The sequence below is a fragment of the Lactuca saligna genome, chromosome 4, assembly GCF_052625555.1.
Source record: "Lactuca saligna cultivar CGN05327 chromosome 4, ASM5262555v1, whole genome shotgun sequence".
Taxonomy (NCBI): domain Eukaryota; kingdom Viridiplantae; phylum Streptophyta; class Magnoliopsida; order Asterales; family Asteraceae; genus Lactuca; species Lactuca saligna.
In genome coordinates, this window is record NC_136420.1 from 200,795,653 (window position 1) to 200,816,733 (window position 21,081).

Below are 21,081 nucleotides of genomic sequence, written 5' to 3' on the forward strand. Positions count from 1 at the left end.
CTTAGTTCGTGAATATGATGTTCTTGTTCTTGAACTCAGGAAAAACCGAGTGTTCTTGAGATTCATATGCATATATGAGTGTGTATGTGTTTAGTCTACTCGACTTCATACAATAAATTGAACAAAATTGATAAAAGTTAGGGTTCTTCATTTTACAAATCCACTACCAGATCTGTATTAATTTTGTTTAGAGAGAGAGAGAAAGAGAGAGAGAGAGAGAGAGAGAGAGAGAGAGTATTTTATTTTTGTTTTATTTTTAATTGTTTTTAATTACTGATAATAAAATAAAAATGGAAAATTAAAATATAAAGGCAAATCCATCATTATAAAAAAGTTCATAGGAAATTGGACCAAACTTGCAACAAAACAAAACTATTGGACCATCGTTGCAAGCAAAACCTATTTTGGACCAAAGGTGTTAGGTTTGACATACCACCGAACCATTCTTGCAATTTTATCTTAATTGAATATGAGATCAAAATATTCGCTATTTGCAATAGATGTCTCTAATATTATATTTGAAAACTCTAAATATTGGAGATGACTTAAAATCCTGATACTAACAACTATGCATCAAATTATTGATATTTATATAATTTTTGAGTTATCGCTTGAATAAAAATGCGATCTATTTATGCAATTTAAATTACAAGTGAAATCAAACATCACTTGCTTTTTCGTACGAAAAGAACCAACTATTATTTTGGCATACTAAAAATGAAAAGTATTTATTTTTTGACGGATGAAACAAACCTACGCTGGCTTCGGAGCCTTCGTTGAAATATGTCACGTTTTCTAGTACTTCCTCGTCATTCCAACACGCCCTACAGTTCATGATTGCTGACCAATTTTAAATTTTCCACACTACCACGTGTACGGATCTCAGTTTCTCGTGTCCTTCACGCGCTTGACCAAAACTACACAACCACCATTTTGACGTTTTAAACTCCTTGTCCCCAAAGCTACCCAAAAAAACCCTCCCCACACCCAGCCCAAACAGACTTGTGAAATGTCTAAAATGACCCCACCGCCCACATGCAAACATATTCCCAGCTAATATGCTTAGATTCTTCTGTTTTTTCTTGTATATAAACCCCGGAAATAAAGATCAATATACAAATACTACATCGGCCAATATTCTAACCAATGGCAGCAATTCGATTGACACGCATGTCAACCACACCATCTGCTCTCGTTGCATCTTCCATACAAACGGTATTGAGGACTGATATTGTGAGGTTAAGGTTTACATGTGTGGCGGCTGGTTTTGGCTTAGAAAATGGTCAATTGACCGGAGATATAGAGAGGAAACCGGTACTAGTAACTAAAGCAGCCACATCTATGGTGGCTGCTTTAGGTGGTGCAGTAACAGTTGTTACTGCACCAACACAAATAAGCAGAAGAGTAGACTTAACTACTCTTCTGCTTATTATGAAAACTGTGGTTCACCGTAAGTTAAAGGTGGCTATGAGACCTAGGCCGTGGAGTTTAATCATCCAGTCGCTAATTGAAAAGGTAATATTGATCTTCTCAAGCAACTTTGCATGAATTATTAACATGATTTCTTTATTTAATTAGTCATTAAAATTTTTAAAAATGTTCACTTCATTTAAAAATATTTTAATAGAGGGAACCATCATTGCTAATAAAACATTTTGCAAGAAATTATAATCCCCTCAGATTTATTAATTTATGATGATGTGAAATTTGCAGTTCATAATGGACTCCCGATTCTTTACGATGTTTGCTGTAGCAGGAACCTTGCTTGGTTCGGTATTATGTTTCCTAGAGGTATCATAAATATTGTTTAATTAATTAATAAGCATTTAGCAACACTTTTTGACCTTTTGACCATTGTTGACATTTTATCTTAATCTAAATATCTAATACCATATGCTTGAATGAACTTTAGGGTGTTTTTCTGGTTATGGAATCATACCTTCGGTACTTTCAAGCCATCTCCCACCATTCAGATCATGGACATATCATGCACTTACTCATCGAAGCCTTAGGTACATTTATTTATAACTCCTATTATTCATGAGAATATATATTAAGTACATTGTGTTGAAAAGACAATAACTTTATGAACATGTTTGTTATCTATGAACAGATATGTTCTTAGTAGGAACAGCCATGCTTACATTTGGGATGGGATTGCATGTTATGTTTGTCGGATCCCAAGCTTCAAGAGGCAACGGATCTACACTTCCATCATCAAATTTCTTTGGGCTTTTTCAACTCAAGGTATATATATGCAACTAAACAACATTACGAACCATAACCAAAATATTACTCCCTCCGTCCCAAAATTATAGTCTATATTTCTTTTTTGGCTTGTCCCAAAATAATAATCAATTTTTAAAAATAAATAATATTTTTATCAAAATACCCTCTCATTATTACTTATTCAACTAATCATTTAATGAAACATTAAATGCAAAGTAAGTAGAAAACTATCATTTTATTGTATAAAGTTAGTGTTAATTAATGTTTTCTTAATCTGTGTGTTTTTTTATCTGTGGATAATAGTTTTAGGACAGAGGGAGTATTAAACTATGTATGTTATATCAGATATATGTCTGGATTAGACTGATGAGACTGGACAAATTTTCTAGGGTTATTTTCAATAGAGAAAAATGATTCCATGTCTAAGATTTTTAGATGGGACAAAAAATTACAATTTTTGTTCTGTTTAGTTGACATCAATCTCAGTCCCGGTTCAAAGACAATACAACATTGTCATCTCTTAATTAAATAACAAATCGAGCATTAACGTTTTGTTTAAACAATTAGAACATGCTCAATCAGCATAATTTCAATGTTATGAGCTTGAAAGTGGTTATAATTTGACAATATTAATTACAGGAGTTTCCATCATGGGCTGGAATGAAATCCATCTCTCAAGCAAAGTCAAAAATCGGGCATGCTCTAATGTTATTGCTTCAAGTTGGAGTCTTGGAGAAGTTCAAGAGTATACCTTTAGTTACAGGGTTGGATTTGGCTTGTTTTGCTGCATCAGTATTTGTTTCTTCTGCTGGTTTATTCGTTCTTTCACGACTTTCTGTTGATACTAAAATTACCTAAGTTATTTAGGTATCCAATTATTCTTTTGTCTTCTTATAGGCATAGATAGTAGGCTTTAATTTATCAAGGATGTATATGTTGTTCGTGTTAGAACAAATAATTCTTTTATTTGTATATGTATATAATGACAAAATAATAGTCGATGTATTGTTATATATGAACTAAAGCTTTATTATTTAACTTTTTGGCAATATTGATTTGGAAAATAATAATAATAATAATAATAATAATAATAATAATAATAATAATAATAATACACAACTCTCGTCAGAATTAAAGTTCTACAAACTAATAGTAGAATATATATAAATTTAATCTATTTAAGTGGGTCCATCGGAAATTAAACACAAATTAAAATTTGATCAGTTTTTATATTATAAGTTGTTGACATCCTAAAGCTTCAATTTGCTAATCCCAATGAAGTCATGTAACTCAAACAATGTCCCACCAAATTGAACCCCTTCAACCTGTAAATTATAAGAAAATTAGTAAATTAAAACTTTTGGATTGTAATCATTGCTTCTATGGTACATAATCTAGTCTAATCTATGGTGTTTTTTTTTACATAGTGGACTTAGGGACTGTTTCTTTTTTACTTAATGAGGTTAAAGTGATGGCTGTTTCCTTATGGCTTATTATGGAAAAAATTAAGTTATTTGGTTAAGCAAAACAAAAATAGCTTTATGTATTAAGAGTTAAGAGACTATCGGTTTATGTATTTGCCATTTTTTTCCTCCCAACACAACTCATCTCATGTTAAAACGATGAATATTGTTAAAATTGATAAATATAAAGAATATTGCTTGTTGGAATGTATGAGCAAAATGATTAGTCTCCTTCAGTATTCGGTCTTGAACAAATAATAATAATAATAATAATAATAATAATAATAATAATAACTTATTTTACAAACACTTTATCAAGAGAGACATTCTCACTCATTCAAGCACTTTATCCCTAAAGTAAGACATATATAATTGTTTCCTTTTTGACTTATTACAATGACTTAATAAAGAAAGTCACCAAAATGCGACTTTCCTATTATATCCTAAACTTTTTACAAATGTTTCCACATTTATTTTTCCCGATCATTTTCTCTAAACATCAACAATTAAATGGATTAATTACCTGAAGAATAACTCTAGATGGAGTTCAAAACGTCTCTTATTTCAGCTACAGATGGAATGTTTTCACTTGGGTAGATCTTGGAGGCAAGTTGAGCAAATGTTTCATATTTTTCCATATATTCTTTCTGTCAATCATCATATCAAACTTTATTTGCTTAGCATCATTATATATACTTTTTCATCATTAAGCATCATATCTTCTATAAGAATAAAAATTAGTTTTATCAAGGAACATCTAATAAAATTAAATACCTTGCATTTGTCCCATAGTGTAGGTATCAATTCGTCACAGGTCAAATTCTTGACTAGTTTCTTATGCATTGCAGCAATGTGCTTATCCACCTGTTTATCAAAATAATGTTATCAAAAAAAAAATTACCTTTGAAAAAATAATAAATTGAAGCCGATTTTTGCTGACTTGTATAAATTTTATAACTTACCCCTGATAAATTGGATTTTACCACCTTTCTAAGGTCGGTTTTTGTCAATCCAACTTGGAATGGGATCTGTAATTATTAAACAAAATTAGCATCTCTTTTAGGGTTTTGTTTTCCAATTTGATTTTTCATCAATTACAAAGTATCATGGGGATCAAATGCATTATCAAAATAGAAATGAAAACAATATTTTAGAAAGAAAAAAAAAAAAAAAAAGACACTCACCTCTTCTGGAGCATTAGTTACCATCAAATCCTCAATTCTTCTAGCAAACTGGAAAAGACGCTCAAATTGCTGTGCAAATATTCATAAATTGTCACTTATAAAAGACAAAAGAGAAAAAAAAAAAAGCAGAAATAGCAACATAATGTACTTTATTTTATTTTTTTCTATCCATAAATCATAATCGTAACAATATACTTACATTTTTTTTACCCATAATAGTGACACGTTTTAAATATATTTACCAATAACACCATGATCTAATCCAAAACTCGTATGTTATTTTACACGTTTCATGTTACATATTTTTATTATCTATATACGAAAGTGCTAATTTTTTAAAATTTCCCAACAAGAAAAATGATTTGTTAACTTACATAGTAAATTACAACACTGATATGATGTGCACAAGCCTGTTCATATGATTCACTTGCTTGATGATAAAATTTCGCTAAAGTTGGCACACAATTCGCCAAGTCATACAGACTGCATACAACTGCTTCTCATCAGCATCGATTCGTAAAAAAAAAGATTGTATATTTGTAATTAACTGAAAAAAAATATATATTATAAATTTAATCCTTTTTAGGTTAACATTTAAAATTATAAATATACCTATTTTGGAATGCAGCATAGTTCTCTAACAGAAAAATGTCCAAGTGTTTTAGGTCTGATTGGGAAATCTTGTCCAGAGTCACAAACATTATACCAATCTGTTCAATAATAAACAAGATATATTTATTATTAAATTAAAATATAACTTTTTTTTTTTTTAATTTTTTAAGGTACTCACAATTTTCATGTAGGCCTGATCTACCAATTCCCTAGACTGCCCCTGGATGTATTGCTCCATGCGGGTGGCAAGCAGAGCAAATCTACACAAAATCAATAAAATCCAATTGGAAATATTTCATAAAAAAAAAAAATTGTAATATTTACAGAAAGGGTTTATGTCATAATTTAGCAATCAAATATTATTCCATATGTTGACATTTAGTCATTTTATTCATTTCAACTAATATTGTTCAAAAAATACGCTATAGAAGGTTTTACAAGTTTGGATAAACATTAAATTGACTAAATTGATTAAATGAGCACATACGAAATATTTGTTTTGCGAAATTACGACATTAACCCTTACAAAATATGATTATATTTATATGAGTAATTTACCTTGGTACAAATGCCATGACACCTGTCTGTTTAACATTTCGGTCATACTTCTCTATCTGGTGTCGAGCTTCATCTATAAACTACAATATATATATATATATATATATATATATATATATATATATATATATATATATATATATATATATATATATATTACAACTTGGTTGATGATCATAAACAAATTCTTAATTTCTTTTTGAACTTGAAACATCTTAACATAATATGGGTAACTTACACGAATAAAGAGTGTATCCATTCGATCTTCCATGGCATCAAGTAAGAGGCGTACGTATCCAGCTACCTCAGATTTCTGATCATTTATATATTGCTCTGTTATACCATGCATTGATATGCACAACAAAGGATCAATCTTGTGTGCCCAATCCACAATTGCATAGAAGTCCTCCTGAAAGTCAATAGATATATTTAATAAAAAAAATCGGAGGGGTTGTTTCTTTTTTACTTAATAATGGGATTAATAGGTTAACCACTCCAAATGACTTAATAGGTTAAGCCAAAAAAAAAAAAAAAAAAAAAAAAAAAAAAAAAAAAAAAAAAAACTTGGTTTAGGCAATGTTTGATAGACTACTGAAAAGCTGAAAAACTAACCGATAACTGAAAAACTATCTAACAAAAAATAAGGTTTGGTAAAAACTAGCGGATAAAGAAGCAGAAAGACATAAAATAACATATAAATAGATTTAGAATAATATGTTTTTTTAACTAATTAATGGTATATTTAGGAAATTTTCAAAAAGCTACTCAAAGGAGCATTTTAAAAGCTAGCTTATCGGCTATTTTTTTGCTTACCAAACATAACAATTTAAAAAACTCAAAAATTAAGCTAGTTGTGTTATTTGTTTCTCTTTTTTCCTCGGATTCCTCTCTAGTCAAAATAAATGAGTATTGTGAAATTTGTTTTTTAGAATGTAGGGTTAAAATGATCATTTTATCTCATTTAGATTCTAGACTCTTTATGGAGGCTAGAAAAGAAACAGTCCTTATGTATACAACACTCATTCAACCACTTTACTCATGCAAGACTTAATAGTGAAAAAAAAAAAAACGTCCCCTTAAATTATTAAAGTAAAAGAGTGGATCTTGTCTATATTTTGTAATTACTTGTATTCCATCAAGTAAATCACGAAGTGATTCATTTAATGTCCCCATCTCCAATGGTATACCTACATGATTCCAGATACAAATATTAAACCGGTATATATATATATATATATATATATATATATATATATATATATATATATATATATATATATATATATATATATATATATATATATATACATTACATGATAAAAAGATTAAAAGAACTGGATGTTATGTAACATATATTTACCCTTTTCGTCATTTTCCATGTCTAAATCATCATCATCATCATCACTGCCATTATCATCAGGTGAAGAAACTTCAAAGCGCAAGAAGCGTGACAAAAATACACTCTACAGTTTAAGTAGAACAAAAAGTAAATTCATAGACAAAAGAATAAAAACTTGGACTTTTATTTATTAAAAAAAAAATGATATCAAATAAGACTATGTTTCACACCTCATCAACAAGGAGTGGGACAAATACATCAAGCATTTTGGTATATGCTTCAGAAATATTTGAAGTGTCAACATTTTGGTTGGGAGTGGGACCCTCAAACCATGCAGTTTGAATCTTTGGTGCTTTAGTTCCAGCCCTAAGCTCATTAGAAAATTCACGAGCCTGAAATTTAAAATAATAATAATAATAATAAATTGAAAATAACTAAAATTGTCTTATAGAGCTGTGAAAAATTAAAGAAGGAAATTAATTTGGACACATACCTCATGGCGTAAAAGTTTATTAAGGGACCCACAATATGCTTTCCTCAAAGGAGCCATACTATTTTTATCAAGAAACTGCAATTATATAAAATATATGTGAGAGTAAGTTGCAAAAATGGTTCCTGTGCTTTCTGATTTTTACCATTTATTGTCCAAAATCGATACCTTTTCAGTTTTGGTTCTTTTTTCAACGTTTCACATTGATTTTGGTACCTAGAAGGCTAGAACGTTGGAATATGGACCAAAATCGGAAAAATGTTTGGGTTTCAGACTAAACATGTTAAAAAAATAGAAAGCACGGGGACCATTTTTGTAATTTACTCTATAGATCAATGGGTATCATTGAAGTTTCAATGTAATAATTAATAAACCTTTAGGTGATGCAAAAGACGAGCATATTTCTTGCATTTATTTCGGAAATTGGTATGATCAGGTTTCTTTAGTTGACCACGCTGACAAAAGTCAAACACCAGTCAATATCTGATGTTGATAAAAAATTTTAATACCTTAAAAGTGGCATATATTATATATAAATAAATATAAAAAAAAAATCACTCCAAGAAATAAACCTGAGAGAAGAAGCTTTTATCATTCATCATGGAATCCACTGAATTGGCAAAATAGTCTCTCAAATACTGACACGCTTTTCTTGCAAAAGTCAATTTTATTATGTCAAGTTCTGCCCTCTTTTCTCTCACCTGTAATTTTATAATTAAGACTACATCTTTTTAAATGTAAATTGTACTATTTCCATCGTGTTTATATTCTTATATTAACTGATGTATATTAATCGAAAAAGATTTTATTAAGAAATTATTATTAACCAAAAAACAAATGTAGAAAGCGTTAAAAAAAAGCAATGAACATACAGCTCTAATTTTGGAAAAGCTTGGATCCATAGCAGGTGGTTCAAAACCACGAAGAGCATCTCTTAATTGATCACATGCTTCAATATGTTTATCTAAGGATGCATCATCAAATGAGGCGCCAGCTAAGCAATCTGAAAGCTGAATTAATGGATAAAGAATAATTTAAGTGATGATGAAAATATGAAATAAATTATATTATTGGTTGAAAGTAATGTACCTCTAAAGGGATATGAAGTCTCTCAAGAAGGTTATCTAGTTCCTCACTTAAAGCTTTATAATTCATAGACTGCATTTCCAACTTGTTGTTTCTTGATTCTATCTGTTACCACAAGTTGATATATTATATATTATGATATTATCTAAACATTTGGTTGTTGTTTTGCTTAGTTCTAAAGGTTTTACTTCATCTATCTAATGTTTGAGCTTCTTTGTTGTTTTATGTGTTGAAATTAGGCTAACATAAAAGAAAAGGATTTGGTTTCAAAGTGTGGGTGTAATTCGGGGGATTATCTTGAGAGATTAGTCTATGTGATTGTAATAATTTATCATATAGTAAAATTTTTCTCAAAAGAGGATATTGGTTGTTCTATGGTTTTGGAGTTATATATATATATATATATATATATATATATATATATATATATATATATATATATATATATATATATATATATATATATATATATATATATAATGTCTGGATATCCATACCGCTTCTATATCCTCTCGCATATGTCTGAGTTTAACGTTAAACAATGCGAGCCATTCATCCATATCTTCAACACGAGTTGTAGCTGACTCAAGCCCCTTCAACACCTGCATTATAACCATAAAGTTTGTATAATGGAATTCATGTTATGTAGAATCTCATTTGTGGTACTTAAAAATGATGATGAGTTTAATTGTTTTAGAGCGTATAAAATGATTTAGATGATTTAGACTAAGAAAAGGATAATGGAATCCATAAAGTGAATTGAACATTCATATTGCCATTTAGTGTGAGTGGTTTACCTCATCTACCAAATGCTGGCTTTCCAAAATTGCATGCACGTTTGCTGCTTCAAGAGCATGAAGTTCCCGTTTTAACCTTTCGGAAAAGACTTCTGCTTCCCCAATACCCATCACATATCTAGGCACAATGTCATCACCAAAAATCATTAAAAGAATAAAGGCGGATAAGATAATCCTATAATCAGATGCTTAATTTTTGAAATTCAAAATGAGGTGGTAATTAAGATGGTTGATGTAAGTGTAACCTACAAGAATCTAGCTTATGTTATTTGATACAAAAGTAAAATTTTAGAAGAAAAAAAAAAGAAGAATTATACGTACGTGCCTAGAAGAGCTTCAATGTCCTCCTCTTCTGCTTGCGACACAAGATCATTTTCAACTGAAACTCCTGCCTCATCTTCAGAATTCATGTCTCCATCACTTCCATCTTCAAAACCATGTTGCTTAGGAACCTCCGATGCATGTTCCTATATAAGTAAAAGCATAATTTGCAAAACAAATATTATATTTACAAATTATCGTTTCCATCAAACCATTATTGAGTTAGAAAACTAATCGTCAAGCAATATAATTTGCTACAATAACTCAAATATATGTCTGGAACTATATATCTTATGTTAAGTATAAGCTAATTTGATGGGTACTTAAGTTAGTTATCGGTGGTTAAGGTAGTTACTCCCTAACCATCACCTTCAATAGGTACTGATACGACTCGTCGATTTGGTTGAGTTATCGGCTAATTAGTAATTATCTTTTTATCATTTATTTAGTTCCATCTTTATTTAAATTAATAGTTATCTTTTACTAGTAGTTATCCTTTTGTTTTGTAGTAGGATTAGTTGTTGAACACTATTTATTGGACTTTAGGATCGGTTCATTGATTATGGAATAAACTTTTTGAGTCTTAGACTTTTGGCGACCCCTATTTCTCGTTTAATTTGCTATAAGTCAGTAAAATTACTTGTCGGTTGAATTATAGTGTCACATTTTTTCCTGATTATTGTGTTTTTCAAGATCCTTCAACAAAGCAAATAATTAGTAGAGCACGAGAATCTAGTGGAAGTTATGTATTTGAACCCGAGGTACCGAAATCCCTAGTAGGACTGATGTCGTTATCTCCGTTTGCATTACATTGTCTTTTAGGTCACCCACCTCTTCAAAGTTAGAAAGAAATTATATCCCCAATTTAGACATCTGTCATCCCTAAATTGCGACTCATGTCAGTTTGTTAAGTATCAATGTGTTTAGTTGAGGCCTAGAGTTAATAAATGAGTTGCATCCCTATTTGAACTGTTTCACTTTGATGTATAGTGTCCTTGTCCTTTTACTTTTAAAACTGGGTTCAAGTATTTTGTGATTTTTGTGGATGATTATTCTCGTGTTAATTGGCTAAATTTGATGAAAATCACTCTAAGGTAGTCACCCATTTTAGTTAATTTGTTGCTGAGATTAAAACACAATTTATTATGTGTGGAAACTTTGCATAGTGATAGTGTAAAAGAATATACGTATGAAACCTTTCGGTCTTACATACTTCAATAAGGTATTCTTCATGAATCTTTTAGTGTTGATACACCTACCCAAAAATGGAATCGTAGAACGAAAAATTACCACATTCTTAAACTAGTTGGAACACTATTATTTCAAATGTGTGATCCAAAATGATAGACCATGGTCCATTCTTGAATAAAAACTGATAATGAAACTGTGAACTGATACGATAGATTAGGGTTTTCCCATTCATTCGAGCGGAACAGACTCTCCAAGAAGAAAAAAGTTCTTTATACAAATTAATTCTTAGCTACTAAACAAAAATCTCAAGAGGGAAATAAATAAAAGACATGAATCAGGGTTAGGGATGAGCGTTTGAACCGAAAACCCGAATCGAAACCCCAACCGACACCCGAACCGACCCGAACCAAATTAGGACCGAATAAGTCATACGGGTCGGTTATCGGGTATGTATTTTAGGCTTATTCGGCTGGTTATCAGTTTGTTCGGTCCGAGTTACCTAAATAACAGTTTAATCGGGTCAAAAGGACCGACCCGGAAATCGAATAGTCACTTAATTGATCACCTCTTGGGTTAGGTGTCCGAGGCGGTGTTTAGTACAACTCGGCGGATACTAGATCCATATTGAACAAATTTGTCCGCAAATATACTAGAGGCTTTGCTTTGCACCCAAGATTGGGTACGAAAATCAAGAAAGTTAGTTGTAGAAAACATTGATGAAGTTTTGAAAGATGATGACATTGCGAAAGATTTGGAAAAACACTATAAACAATGGAGGCGGAAAGGGAAAACAACCGATCAATATTCCCGAATAGTTAATTTGTATTTGGTCTTTGTTATTTTGGAAAAAACTTAAGATTCATATTTTAATTTAGATGTTTAATGTTTAATGTTTTAAATATGAATTATCAATGCTTAATATTTTTTCCTTGAACTAGATATAGTATTTCCTTATTTGGGTTATTCGGATCATTTCGGTTTATTTGGGTTATTCGGATCATTTATGTTCAAAAGCATAGCGTATATTTTATTTTGGTCCATTCGAGTTAATAACCGAACCAAAACTTGTATTATTGGAACCGAACCTGTCTTGTATTAGTATAATCGACCCGAGTTTAAATTTCAACTTTTCATCCAATTCAGGTTTTGGGTTATTCGGGTCTAGTCCGGTTCGGGTCGGTTCCGTCCCGAAGCACATCCCTACTCAGGGGTGTGGTCCCATAAAACAGACATAGGACATAGTTAGTGCTCCCAACATAACAAAAGAGTCAATAACAACCATAACACCTAAAAAGACCAATCTACCCCATGTAGTAAAAAAGATAACAGAAGTTGCATTACACTTTGGGCCATTCTTGGACTTTCTGGACTCCCATGATGCAGATTAGAAATGATTAGGGCTTATCATAAATCTACTGCTTGTTTTCTCATCGACTGTATGCCGTCTACAATTGTTGGTGGCGTTATTCCATATTTTGTGTTGTTTCCTAATAAACATTTGCTCTCTGTTGAACGTAAGATATTTGGTTCAAGTTGTTTTGTTTTGGATTCTCGACCTTATATCATCAAATTAGATCCTAAGGGAGCGTTTGGATTGTTAGATTCTTATTTTGGTATATTGAATGTGCCAAAAACTTCAGACTTAGATGGATTAAAAATTCTATTGTGTGTTTGATTCCTAAAATTTTGAAGTAAATTAAAATTCATTCCTTTTACAATCTTACTTGATAAATCTTCATTCCAAGTGGTTTAATTTTTGCATAGATGGTCCTTATGGTTTCATTTTATTACAAATTTAATCTAAAATTACTATTTTACCCTCAAATAAATATTTTATTAGTTTTGGGTTTCTATATTTTAATTTTAATCAATTAAAATAACCCATTTTAATTGAAACTCCCACCCCTTTTTTCACAACCCCCACCCCTATCGGCTTTATCTTCCTATCGGCTTCATCTTTCCCTTCTCACCTTTCTATCGATCGATGTTAGTGATTAGATTTAAAACCGAAAAACCAGATCGGAACCGATATATGTAGAACCGGTCCAGGTTTCAGGTTTAAAGAATGTCTTTATTCGAGTTTTGAGTCCTTTGGGTCCGGCTAAACCGGGTTTAAGAACTAGAACCGGTGTTAGGAACCGAAACCAACTTTAGGGGCTAAAACCAGTTTCTGTGAAAAGTTTAAAACATGCATATATCATTCGTTTGAAATCAAACTGGTATAAGGTCTTTTCAAAGTGTAATTTGTAGTTTGTACATGATTTTAGACTATAATTTCATCATTGTTGATTTCATATTCATTGACTTATAGTCTCTTAAAGTCGGGATATCTAATTCATTTGAAGTCTGATTATCATGAGGTTTTTACCAACATATAGTTTAGAGTTTGTACATGATTTTAGACTACAATTTTGTCATTTTTGGTTTGATATTCAATGACTTACAGTTCATCAAAGTCGAGATACCAAAGCTCAAAATTTTCGAAGTTTAACCCACTAAGGGCATGTTTGGCATAAGTAGTTGTTAACTGGTAGCGGGTAGCTGATAGCTGGTAGCAGGAAGTTGTAACTTTTATTTTTTATATGAATGTTTGACAATAGTAGCTGGAAACTTTTGAAATATATAAAATTACATAAAAGGATAATTGATTAAAAATAAAAAAATATATAAATATATTTTTAAGGATAATTATGGAAATTGATTTCAAAAGCTTAGTAGCTTTTTGTTAAACGCTACATGAAGTAGCTTTTAGAATTGAAGTATTTTGTTTAAACTAAAAGCTAAATGCTCGTACTATCAAACAAAGTTTTTTATTTAAACTATAGCATTTTGTCAAAAGCTAGAAGCTCCGAAATGTTTTCAAAAGCTCCGTGCCAAACAAGCCCTAAGTAGTTACCAAAAAAAAAAAAGGTTTTTCTGTTTTTCGGTTCTAGACCTACTTTAGCCGGTTTCACTCGACCCACTTTTATGTTTCTGTGTTTTCCTGTTCTAGACCCACTTTACTTGGAACTAGTTCCTATATATCGGTCCTACAAAATCTTGTTAACCATTTATCGGGTTCAGGTCTATCCGGGCCGGGTTTGGACCTCTTATCATCCCTAGCCGACGACCCACCCTCTTCCTTGCCTTTTTGCCAGAAAATCCCCACAAAAATGTTTTTTGTTGTGATTTTAGTCCATGGTTTGTTGTGATTTTGGTTCTCCAAGATTTGACTAGGGTTGAGACAATTATGGTTAAGATCGAGAAGAAAATCCCGATTTTGATATGTTGGAGGGTTGCGATCTGATGGGGTGGTTGGTAAGGTGTTTTGGCGGTGGTGGCTGATTACTAATGGCCAATTCTTAGGTGTGTGTGGAAAGTCATGAGACGATGATGGAGTCAACAAATAGGAATATGAGTAAGGAAATGAAGTGATTCCGATGATGTGTCAAAATCGGATTCTTAGAGTTGTCTATAATCACAACCAAAAAACATACATAAGGAGTAAGAAATATATTATGGGGCATGGGTTTTTGCAGGTATCACGGTGTGGTGGGTGGTGGAATTATAGGTGGTTGGCAAGGGTGGGAAGGGTGGTTGCTGGAAGATTTTGGGTGGCTACGATCTGTGCTGGTAGGTAGTGGAAGAGTATGAAAAAATGGAGGGGTTGATGTTTGAGAGAAAAAGAGGAGATATAAGGTTATATGGGAAAGAGTGGTGGTGGTGGGTCCAATTGGGTTTTAATTTTAATATGTAATTATTTATATATTAAAAACATGTAAATGAGGATAAAATATAAAGAAAAAGCTATAAAGGTCATTCAAGAGTGAGGGACCAACCACAGTAGAAATTGAAACCATAGGGACCTTCCATGAAAACAAAAAAAATTAGGCACTAAACTTGATATTCTTGGATACCATGGAGACCATTTATGAATATTTTTCCAAATATAATTTGGAATGTGTTTATGCTAAATGACATGCGTGCCCTTATCTAATTTTCTTATAAAAATTTGTTTCCTATTTGTTTTCTATTAATAATAATATATAATTTACAAAATAATAGTTATATTTTATAAACAATATTTAAAATCATTTTAAAATCTTAGTTTAGGGCATCACACATGAGTTCTTGATTGTTTGCTTCCACTAATAATTAAAATCTTAGTTTAGGGCGTAACACGTGAGTTCTTGATCATTTGCTTCCACTAATCTTTCCACATGCACAAAAAAAGTGAAAAAAAAACACAATGCATTATTGAAATGTGTAGTTTGTAATATGATTATCAATACCAAAGAACAAACAAGACTTACACTTATTTGCCGTAGAACTACGAGATACCAAATTGCACCAATATAAAGCAAATCCAATAATAAATCAATCTAAAGTAGGTATAATCAAGGAACGATAATCATACATATCAAGTAGTTTGAACACAATGCCAAAGTTGCGCTAGGATCTAGCCTTGACTTTTTCTAGGTGAGGACTACGAGGACACCACCCAATTTTGGTTGTGTCAACAAACGATCTAAAATGTGTACAGATATCAACATAATGTGTATAGATATCAACATAAAATTAACTCCTTGAAACCAAAGACACATCTTTGATTTGCAATTTTTGGTGAAGGGTTTCTAAGAGGGTTGAATCGGTATGAGTACATACACCTATCTGGATTAGGTCAAGATAGGTATGTATGAATATAGTTGTAAAGGACAAGATACATATAAACCAATCCATTCTACATCTTCTAATGATAGACCTAACGATCCTAATTCCTAACATCAAGAACATCAGTCTTTGAATTAATTATCCCACTTTATTCTTGGTTGATAATCGTACACTTCCGGTTGAGAAGCATGAAAACGATGTTTAATGCATCTCTATGAAAGGGCAAGAGAAAGTTGAATCAATTCTGATGAATGCAGAGAGAACGGAGACGGATCTTGTGATGATGAATTGTTTATGTGGGTGAAAGAGATGGAGAACGTAGATCATAAAACATTTTTTATCCTTAAGGATTTTATAGTTCTATCTAATTTGAAACCAAACAATGTATTTTATAGCATTTTAAATTCAAATGCATTAAAGTCTATTCAAAATTTTTAAAGCAAACAACCCTAAGCCCCTCACGAATGTTTTCTATGGATATACTTATTTTCAAAAATATTATAGGTGTTTTTCTCCTATACTCGAAAGATACATTATTTCATGAGATGTCACTTTTTTGGAGAAAATACCTTTCGTTCCGATGACCACCTCCCATAATCAAGGAAACAATGATGATTTGTTGGTATATACTATACCTAATCCCGACTTGATTGTAGAGTTTTCCATGCCATCTAACTCTAAGATGTCATCGAAGTCTGCAAAGACACCGTTGATTCAAGTATATAATAGGCAACGACGGCCTACGTCAATTGCCGATTTAGTACCATCTATGTTTGTAGGTTCAACTAATGATGATTCTAATACAACAAATGATGAAGCCCTAGCTTGGCAACTTCATCTATAGAAATTTCAGATCTTGATATTTTTATAGCTCTTCAGAAAGGTAACTATTCACGCACTAACCGTGTTGTGTCATAATTTTCTACGATAATCTTTCTATATCTTTGATTCTTCTCATTCATTAGTGGCAATATTAGACTTTATATTGATCCCGAAAATTATAGTGAAGCTTTGGCCCATACTAGATGGTGTGCTAGTATGATTGAAGAAATGAAAGCCCTTGATTATAATGGCATATGGAATTTGGTTGAATAACATATTCATGAAAAAGCAATTGATTGCAAATTGATGACTATACAGATTAATCCAGATGGATCAATGGCTCGTTTAAAGGGACGATTTGCCAAATGTTATTATCAGACTTATAGAGTAAATTACATGCAGCAACCACCTAGGATTGTTGGGTTTGTTTCTCGGGTGGTGTGGTAAAGTCTAGACTAAAAAAATCTTTGTATGATTCAAAAAAATCTCCTCATGCTTGGTTTGGATGATTTAGTTACTACTTTGGTGACCAAGTTTGGATTACAAAGAAGATCATATGATTATTCGGTTTTCTTTGCTTCATCCATCTCTTGTTTGCATTTTATTTGATGTATATGTCAATGATATAGTGATTACTGGGAGTTATAACACTAGAGATTACTAGGAGTAATAACACTGAGATTAAGAATTTGAAAGAGTGCATTAGATTTGTGTTTCAAACAAAGAGCCTAGGGGACCTTTGAAGTATTTTTTAGGGATTGAGATCTCTCATACTCAAAAATGAATTTGTCCTTCTCAACGAACATATTGTTTAGATGTATTGAATAACTTTAGCTTAATTAATGCAAAGCCTTGTGATTCTCCCATGACACCAAATGTGAAACTGAAATCTAGATGACGGATATCCAACTGAGAACCCACAAAAATATAGAAGAATTTTTGGGAAGTTAAATTATCTTACAATTACTCGGTCGAACATTGCTTTTTCAGTGAGTGTTGTTAGTCAATTTATGTCATCACCAAGTGCCACACATTGCGATGTTGTCACTCACATCTTAAAATATCTAAAGGGTACTCTGGACATGGTATTTTGTATAAGAATCATGGTCATCATGTGGTAGAAGAGTTTACAATTGGCAAGTACAATGGTGATCCCACAAGTAAGCAGTTAACTACCATCGGGTATTGTGTCTCTGTTGGAGGTAATCCTGTTTCGTGGAAGAGTAAGAAACAAAATGTAGTTTCCTATTAGAATGCACAATACGAGTTTGGAGATATGACACAAGCAACTTGCGAACTTGTATGGTTTCATAATCAATTTAATGAGATCGGGTTTCCTTAATCAAAACCAATGAACTTATGGTGTGATAACGAGGCAGCCATTCATATCGCCAACTATCTTGTATTTCATGAAAAAACTAAGAACATAAAAGTGTATCATCATTTCACTTGAGAAAAGTTAGAAGATGAAATGATTACAACTTTCCATGTCAGGGTCAGCTAGCTAATGTGTTCACAAAAAGTAGAGTTAATTACATATGTAATAAGATAGGCTTGATCTATATATATATATATATATATATATATATATATATATATATATATATATATATGTTCCAGCTTGAGGGGGAGTGTTGAAGTGTATAGAGTAGTCAGGCACAATGGACTTGTACGGTTTAGTTTTAGTCGTATACTCGTATTCTCTTTTTTATATATAATTGTGTATTCTTCTTTGTATGATCAACTAATACCAAGTACTTTTAGCATTTTAATCTATGTTTATGGGTTAAATAGCAAATACCTTCACTAAGGCTCTACAAGTTGGTAATTTCAATCGATTAAAGGAAGATTTCCAACTTAAGGAGAATGTTTAATCATAAACTAGACTAGGCATTCGGGTACTAGTTTGATGAGTAGTTAAGTTAGTTATCCCGTGGTTAATGTAGTTACTACCATAGTATCACCTTGAAAGATACAACGGTTATTAGTTGATACATATATACATATGCATATATATATATATATATATATATATATATATATATATATATATATATATATATGTGTGTGTGTGTGTGTGTGTGTACATAGACCTTTGTAAATGTTAATATAAATAAAACTAGGTGTTTATAAGATAAGTTTGTTGCCTTTCTTTTTTCTAACACCAACAAACACTACCCAAGTCTCACAAGAATAGGGTAGTGGGAGTGGGATGTAGGATGTAGGCACCCCTATCCTAGGGTAGGCAATTTCCATTAATGACCTCCGATATAAGAAGAAAAACATGAGCCCAAAATGAAGAAATAAATAGTGGTGTGAATATTATTTTTTTGGAACGGCAAATCTACTCTACCCTTAAACTACTCTTAAATCCACTTATGTCCCTAACATGACTTGAACCCTCGACCTCAAGGAGGGAAGGCAACATCGGATACCATTAGAATGGAGCAAGGGTAAACAAGTAAATATTGTATGATATACAAACAAGGCAAGTAGATACCGGCAATAAAGCAATAAGGCAAGAAGCACTACTAGCAATACGAGATGAAACTAAAGAGGAGATAAGAATAAGACAGCAAAAACACATACCTTGGAAAGCTAGTGACTTATGTTTCTACATAAACAATGGGATTAAAAAAGCTCATACGTACCTTGGCCCAAAGAGCCAACTCGACAATATCAATACCCACAACTTTAGGTAGATGACCCATTGCATCTTTGCAGATAGTAAGAATACATACCAAGAGACGATTCCTAAGCATAAAAAATTCAACACATTTACAGACTAACATGTATATCATATTAAAGGTAAAAGTAAAAGGGAAATGGGTTTAAGTACCTATCATCAAGATTGCGCATGGTCCATTGAATAGGAGCCACTCTTTGGTTTCTAAGATTATCAAAACCCTATTGGCAAATAAGTTCATGAAGCAAGTTATATAGCAACCTCAATAAGATGAATGGAAAACTCAGTTTCTTAGATGTTACCAGCATGAATGTGCATCCACTGGGATCAGTAGTTACTACCTCCATCTTCGCAAGACGCTTCAACTTGTATATTTTTGCTTGCTACACATTTAGGGATTTGCATAATTTCAAAGATCATGAATCTTAATCAGTAAAGAGATTCACATTTAATAGAAGTTTTGGTATATACCTCAAGACCTCCTCCACTAGTATACTTAAAGACACGGAGAAAAGCCTTAGATTTTGCACCTTTATCTTTTGCTGCACAAAGAAAAGGACAATTACAGGAGGCTCTAGCCAATCTTTTGTTCTTGTAAGAGGTATTTAGTGCTGAAAAATGATAGGGGAGCTTCCATTTATGCATTATGTTTCTGTTTCTTTGGATGATCATATTCTATATCACATAGATCTATAACTAATGTTATGTGCATTTTCTCCCCAAAAGGTTCATTAACTACATTAAACTGGTTCAAAGTTTCAAATAACCATTCACCATTTCTTCAAAACTCCATAACATATCTTGAATCACTCTATTTTCTAAGATTATGTAACACCCTTTAGCCTTAAATATAAAATCTAAAGAAAACTAAGTTATTCCCTCCACTTTTGTTGCGTGATTCACTGCCAAAAACAATTATGACTACTACATGAATGTTAACAGTGCATCTTCATTGATTCCTCTTTTATTTTACAGGTTAAAAACCTCAGTTACAGACAAAAGAAGAAACAATCTAATAGAGCACATCACCATGAATTGTTTGATCAAAATCTCCAACCAAATTCAAAGTTTACAAGAACTAGAAGGTCCCAAAAGGTATAGATTATAATAAGTCGTGGTAAGAAAAAAATTGTTCTAGTTCAATAAAGGGCTTCCAAGTTCCCCAATGCGTTAATCATTAAGGGCCCTAAATCTATCACTATGAAATTGATTTTGATAATTAATGTTCGCAGTTTATAATTCAAATAGTAGATAACCGAAAGAAAGAGGTGGAGAGCTTACTGGAGATAGCAATAACCCTAGGTTTAGCCATCTGACTACCTTTGCTGCCGATTTTTCCTTTACCCCATGCACCCTTGCTTTTTGCAACACGAATCGACATTATAATCCTCTGTTTCGTGTCAATTGCGGATTCGCAGGCTCGCCGGAGTTCCTTATCATCGGCGCTTGATTTCGCCATTTCTGCCTAGAAGTATGTTGTTCCTCTCTGAAAACCATAAAGTTTGTTCAAATCTGTCGATTTTTCTCTAAAGATCGAATTCGTAAGCCAAATTCATCGGAAACATGGAGATCCGTTCAGAAGCGTCGTCTTCACATCAGAAGAATCATACGACAGATGTATGGATACAAGTTGTCCCTCATCAACTGTTTGTC

General features: G+C 31.9%; 2 protein-coding genes across 2 annotated transcripts; one reads left to right on the plus strand and one right to left on the minus strand.

Moving 5' to 3' along the window:
* The first annotated feature begins 1,010 nt into the window (after nt 1-1,010).
* LOC145038993 (uncharacterized) lies at nt 1,011-3,270 on the plus strand. Its single transcript, XM_078987165.1, has 5 exons — nt 1,011-1,515; nt 1,714-1,791; nt 1,913-2,012; nt 2,114-2,247; nt 2,869-3,270. The coding sequence occupies exons 1-5, from the start codon at nt 1,147-1,149 to the stop codon at nt 3,085-3,087; spliced, it is 900 nt and encodes a 299-aa protein (XP_078843291.1). The 5' UTR covers nt 1,011-1,146; the 3' UTR covers nt 3,088-3,270.
* Nucleotides 3,271-4,131: 861 nt separating this feature from the next.
* Nucleotides 4,132-20,962, minus strand: LOC145038994 (exocyst complex component SEC3A-like). The gene is made up of 25 exons (XM_078987167.1): nt 20,710-20,962; nt 19,900-19,970; nt 19,731-19,811; nt 19,582-19,649; nt 19,394-19,496; nt 10,080-10,225; nt 9,759-9,876; nt 9,459-9,563; nt 8,965-9,066; nt 8,748-8,885; nt 8,448-8,576; nt 8,250-8,330; nt 7,879-7,953; nt 7,616-7,777; nt 7,407-7,509; nt 7,172-7,233; nt 6,285-6,455; nt 6,047-6,126; nt 5,667-5,748; nt 5,489-5,586; nt 5,251-5,359; nt 4,877-4,945; nt 4,655-4,720; nt 4,467-4,556; nt 4,132-4,339 (listed from the first exon to the last, which is right to left on the minus strand). The coding sequence occupies exons 1-25, from the start codon at nt 20,885-20,887 to the stop codon at nt 4,229-4,231; spliced, it is 2,598 nt and encodes an 865-aa protein (XP_078843293.1). The 5' UTR covers nt 20,888-20,962; the 3' UTR covers nt 4,132-4,228.
* Nucleotides 20,963-21,081: the final 119 nt, after the last annotated feature.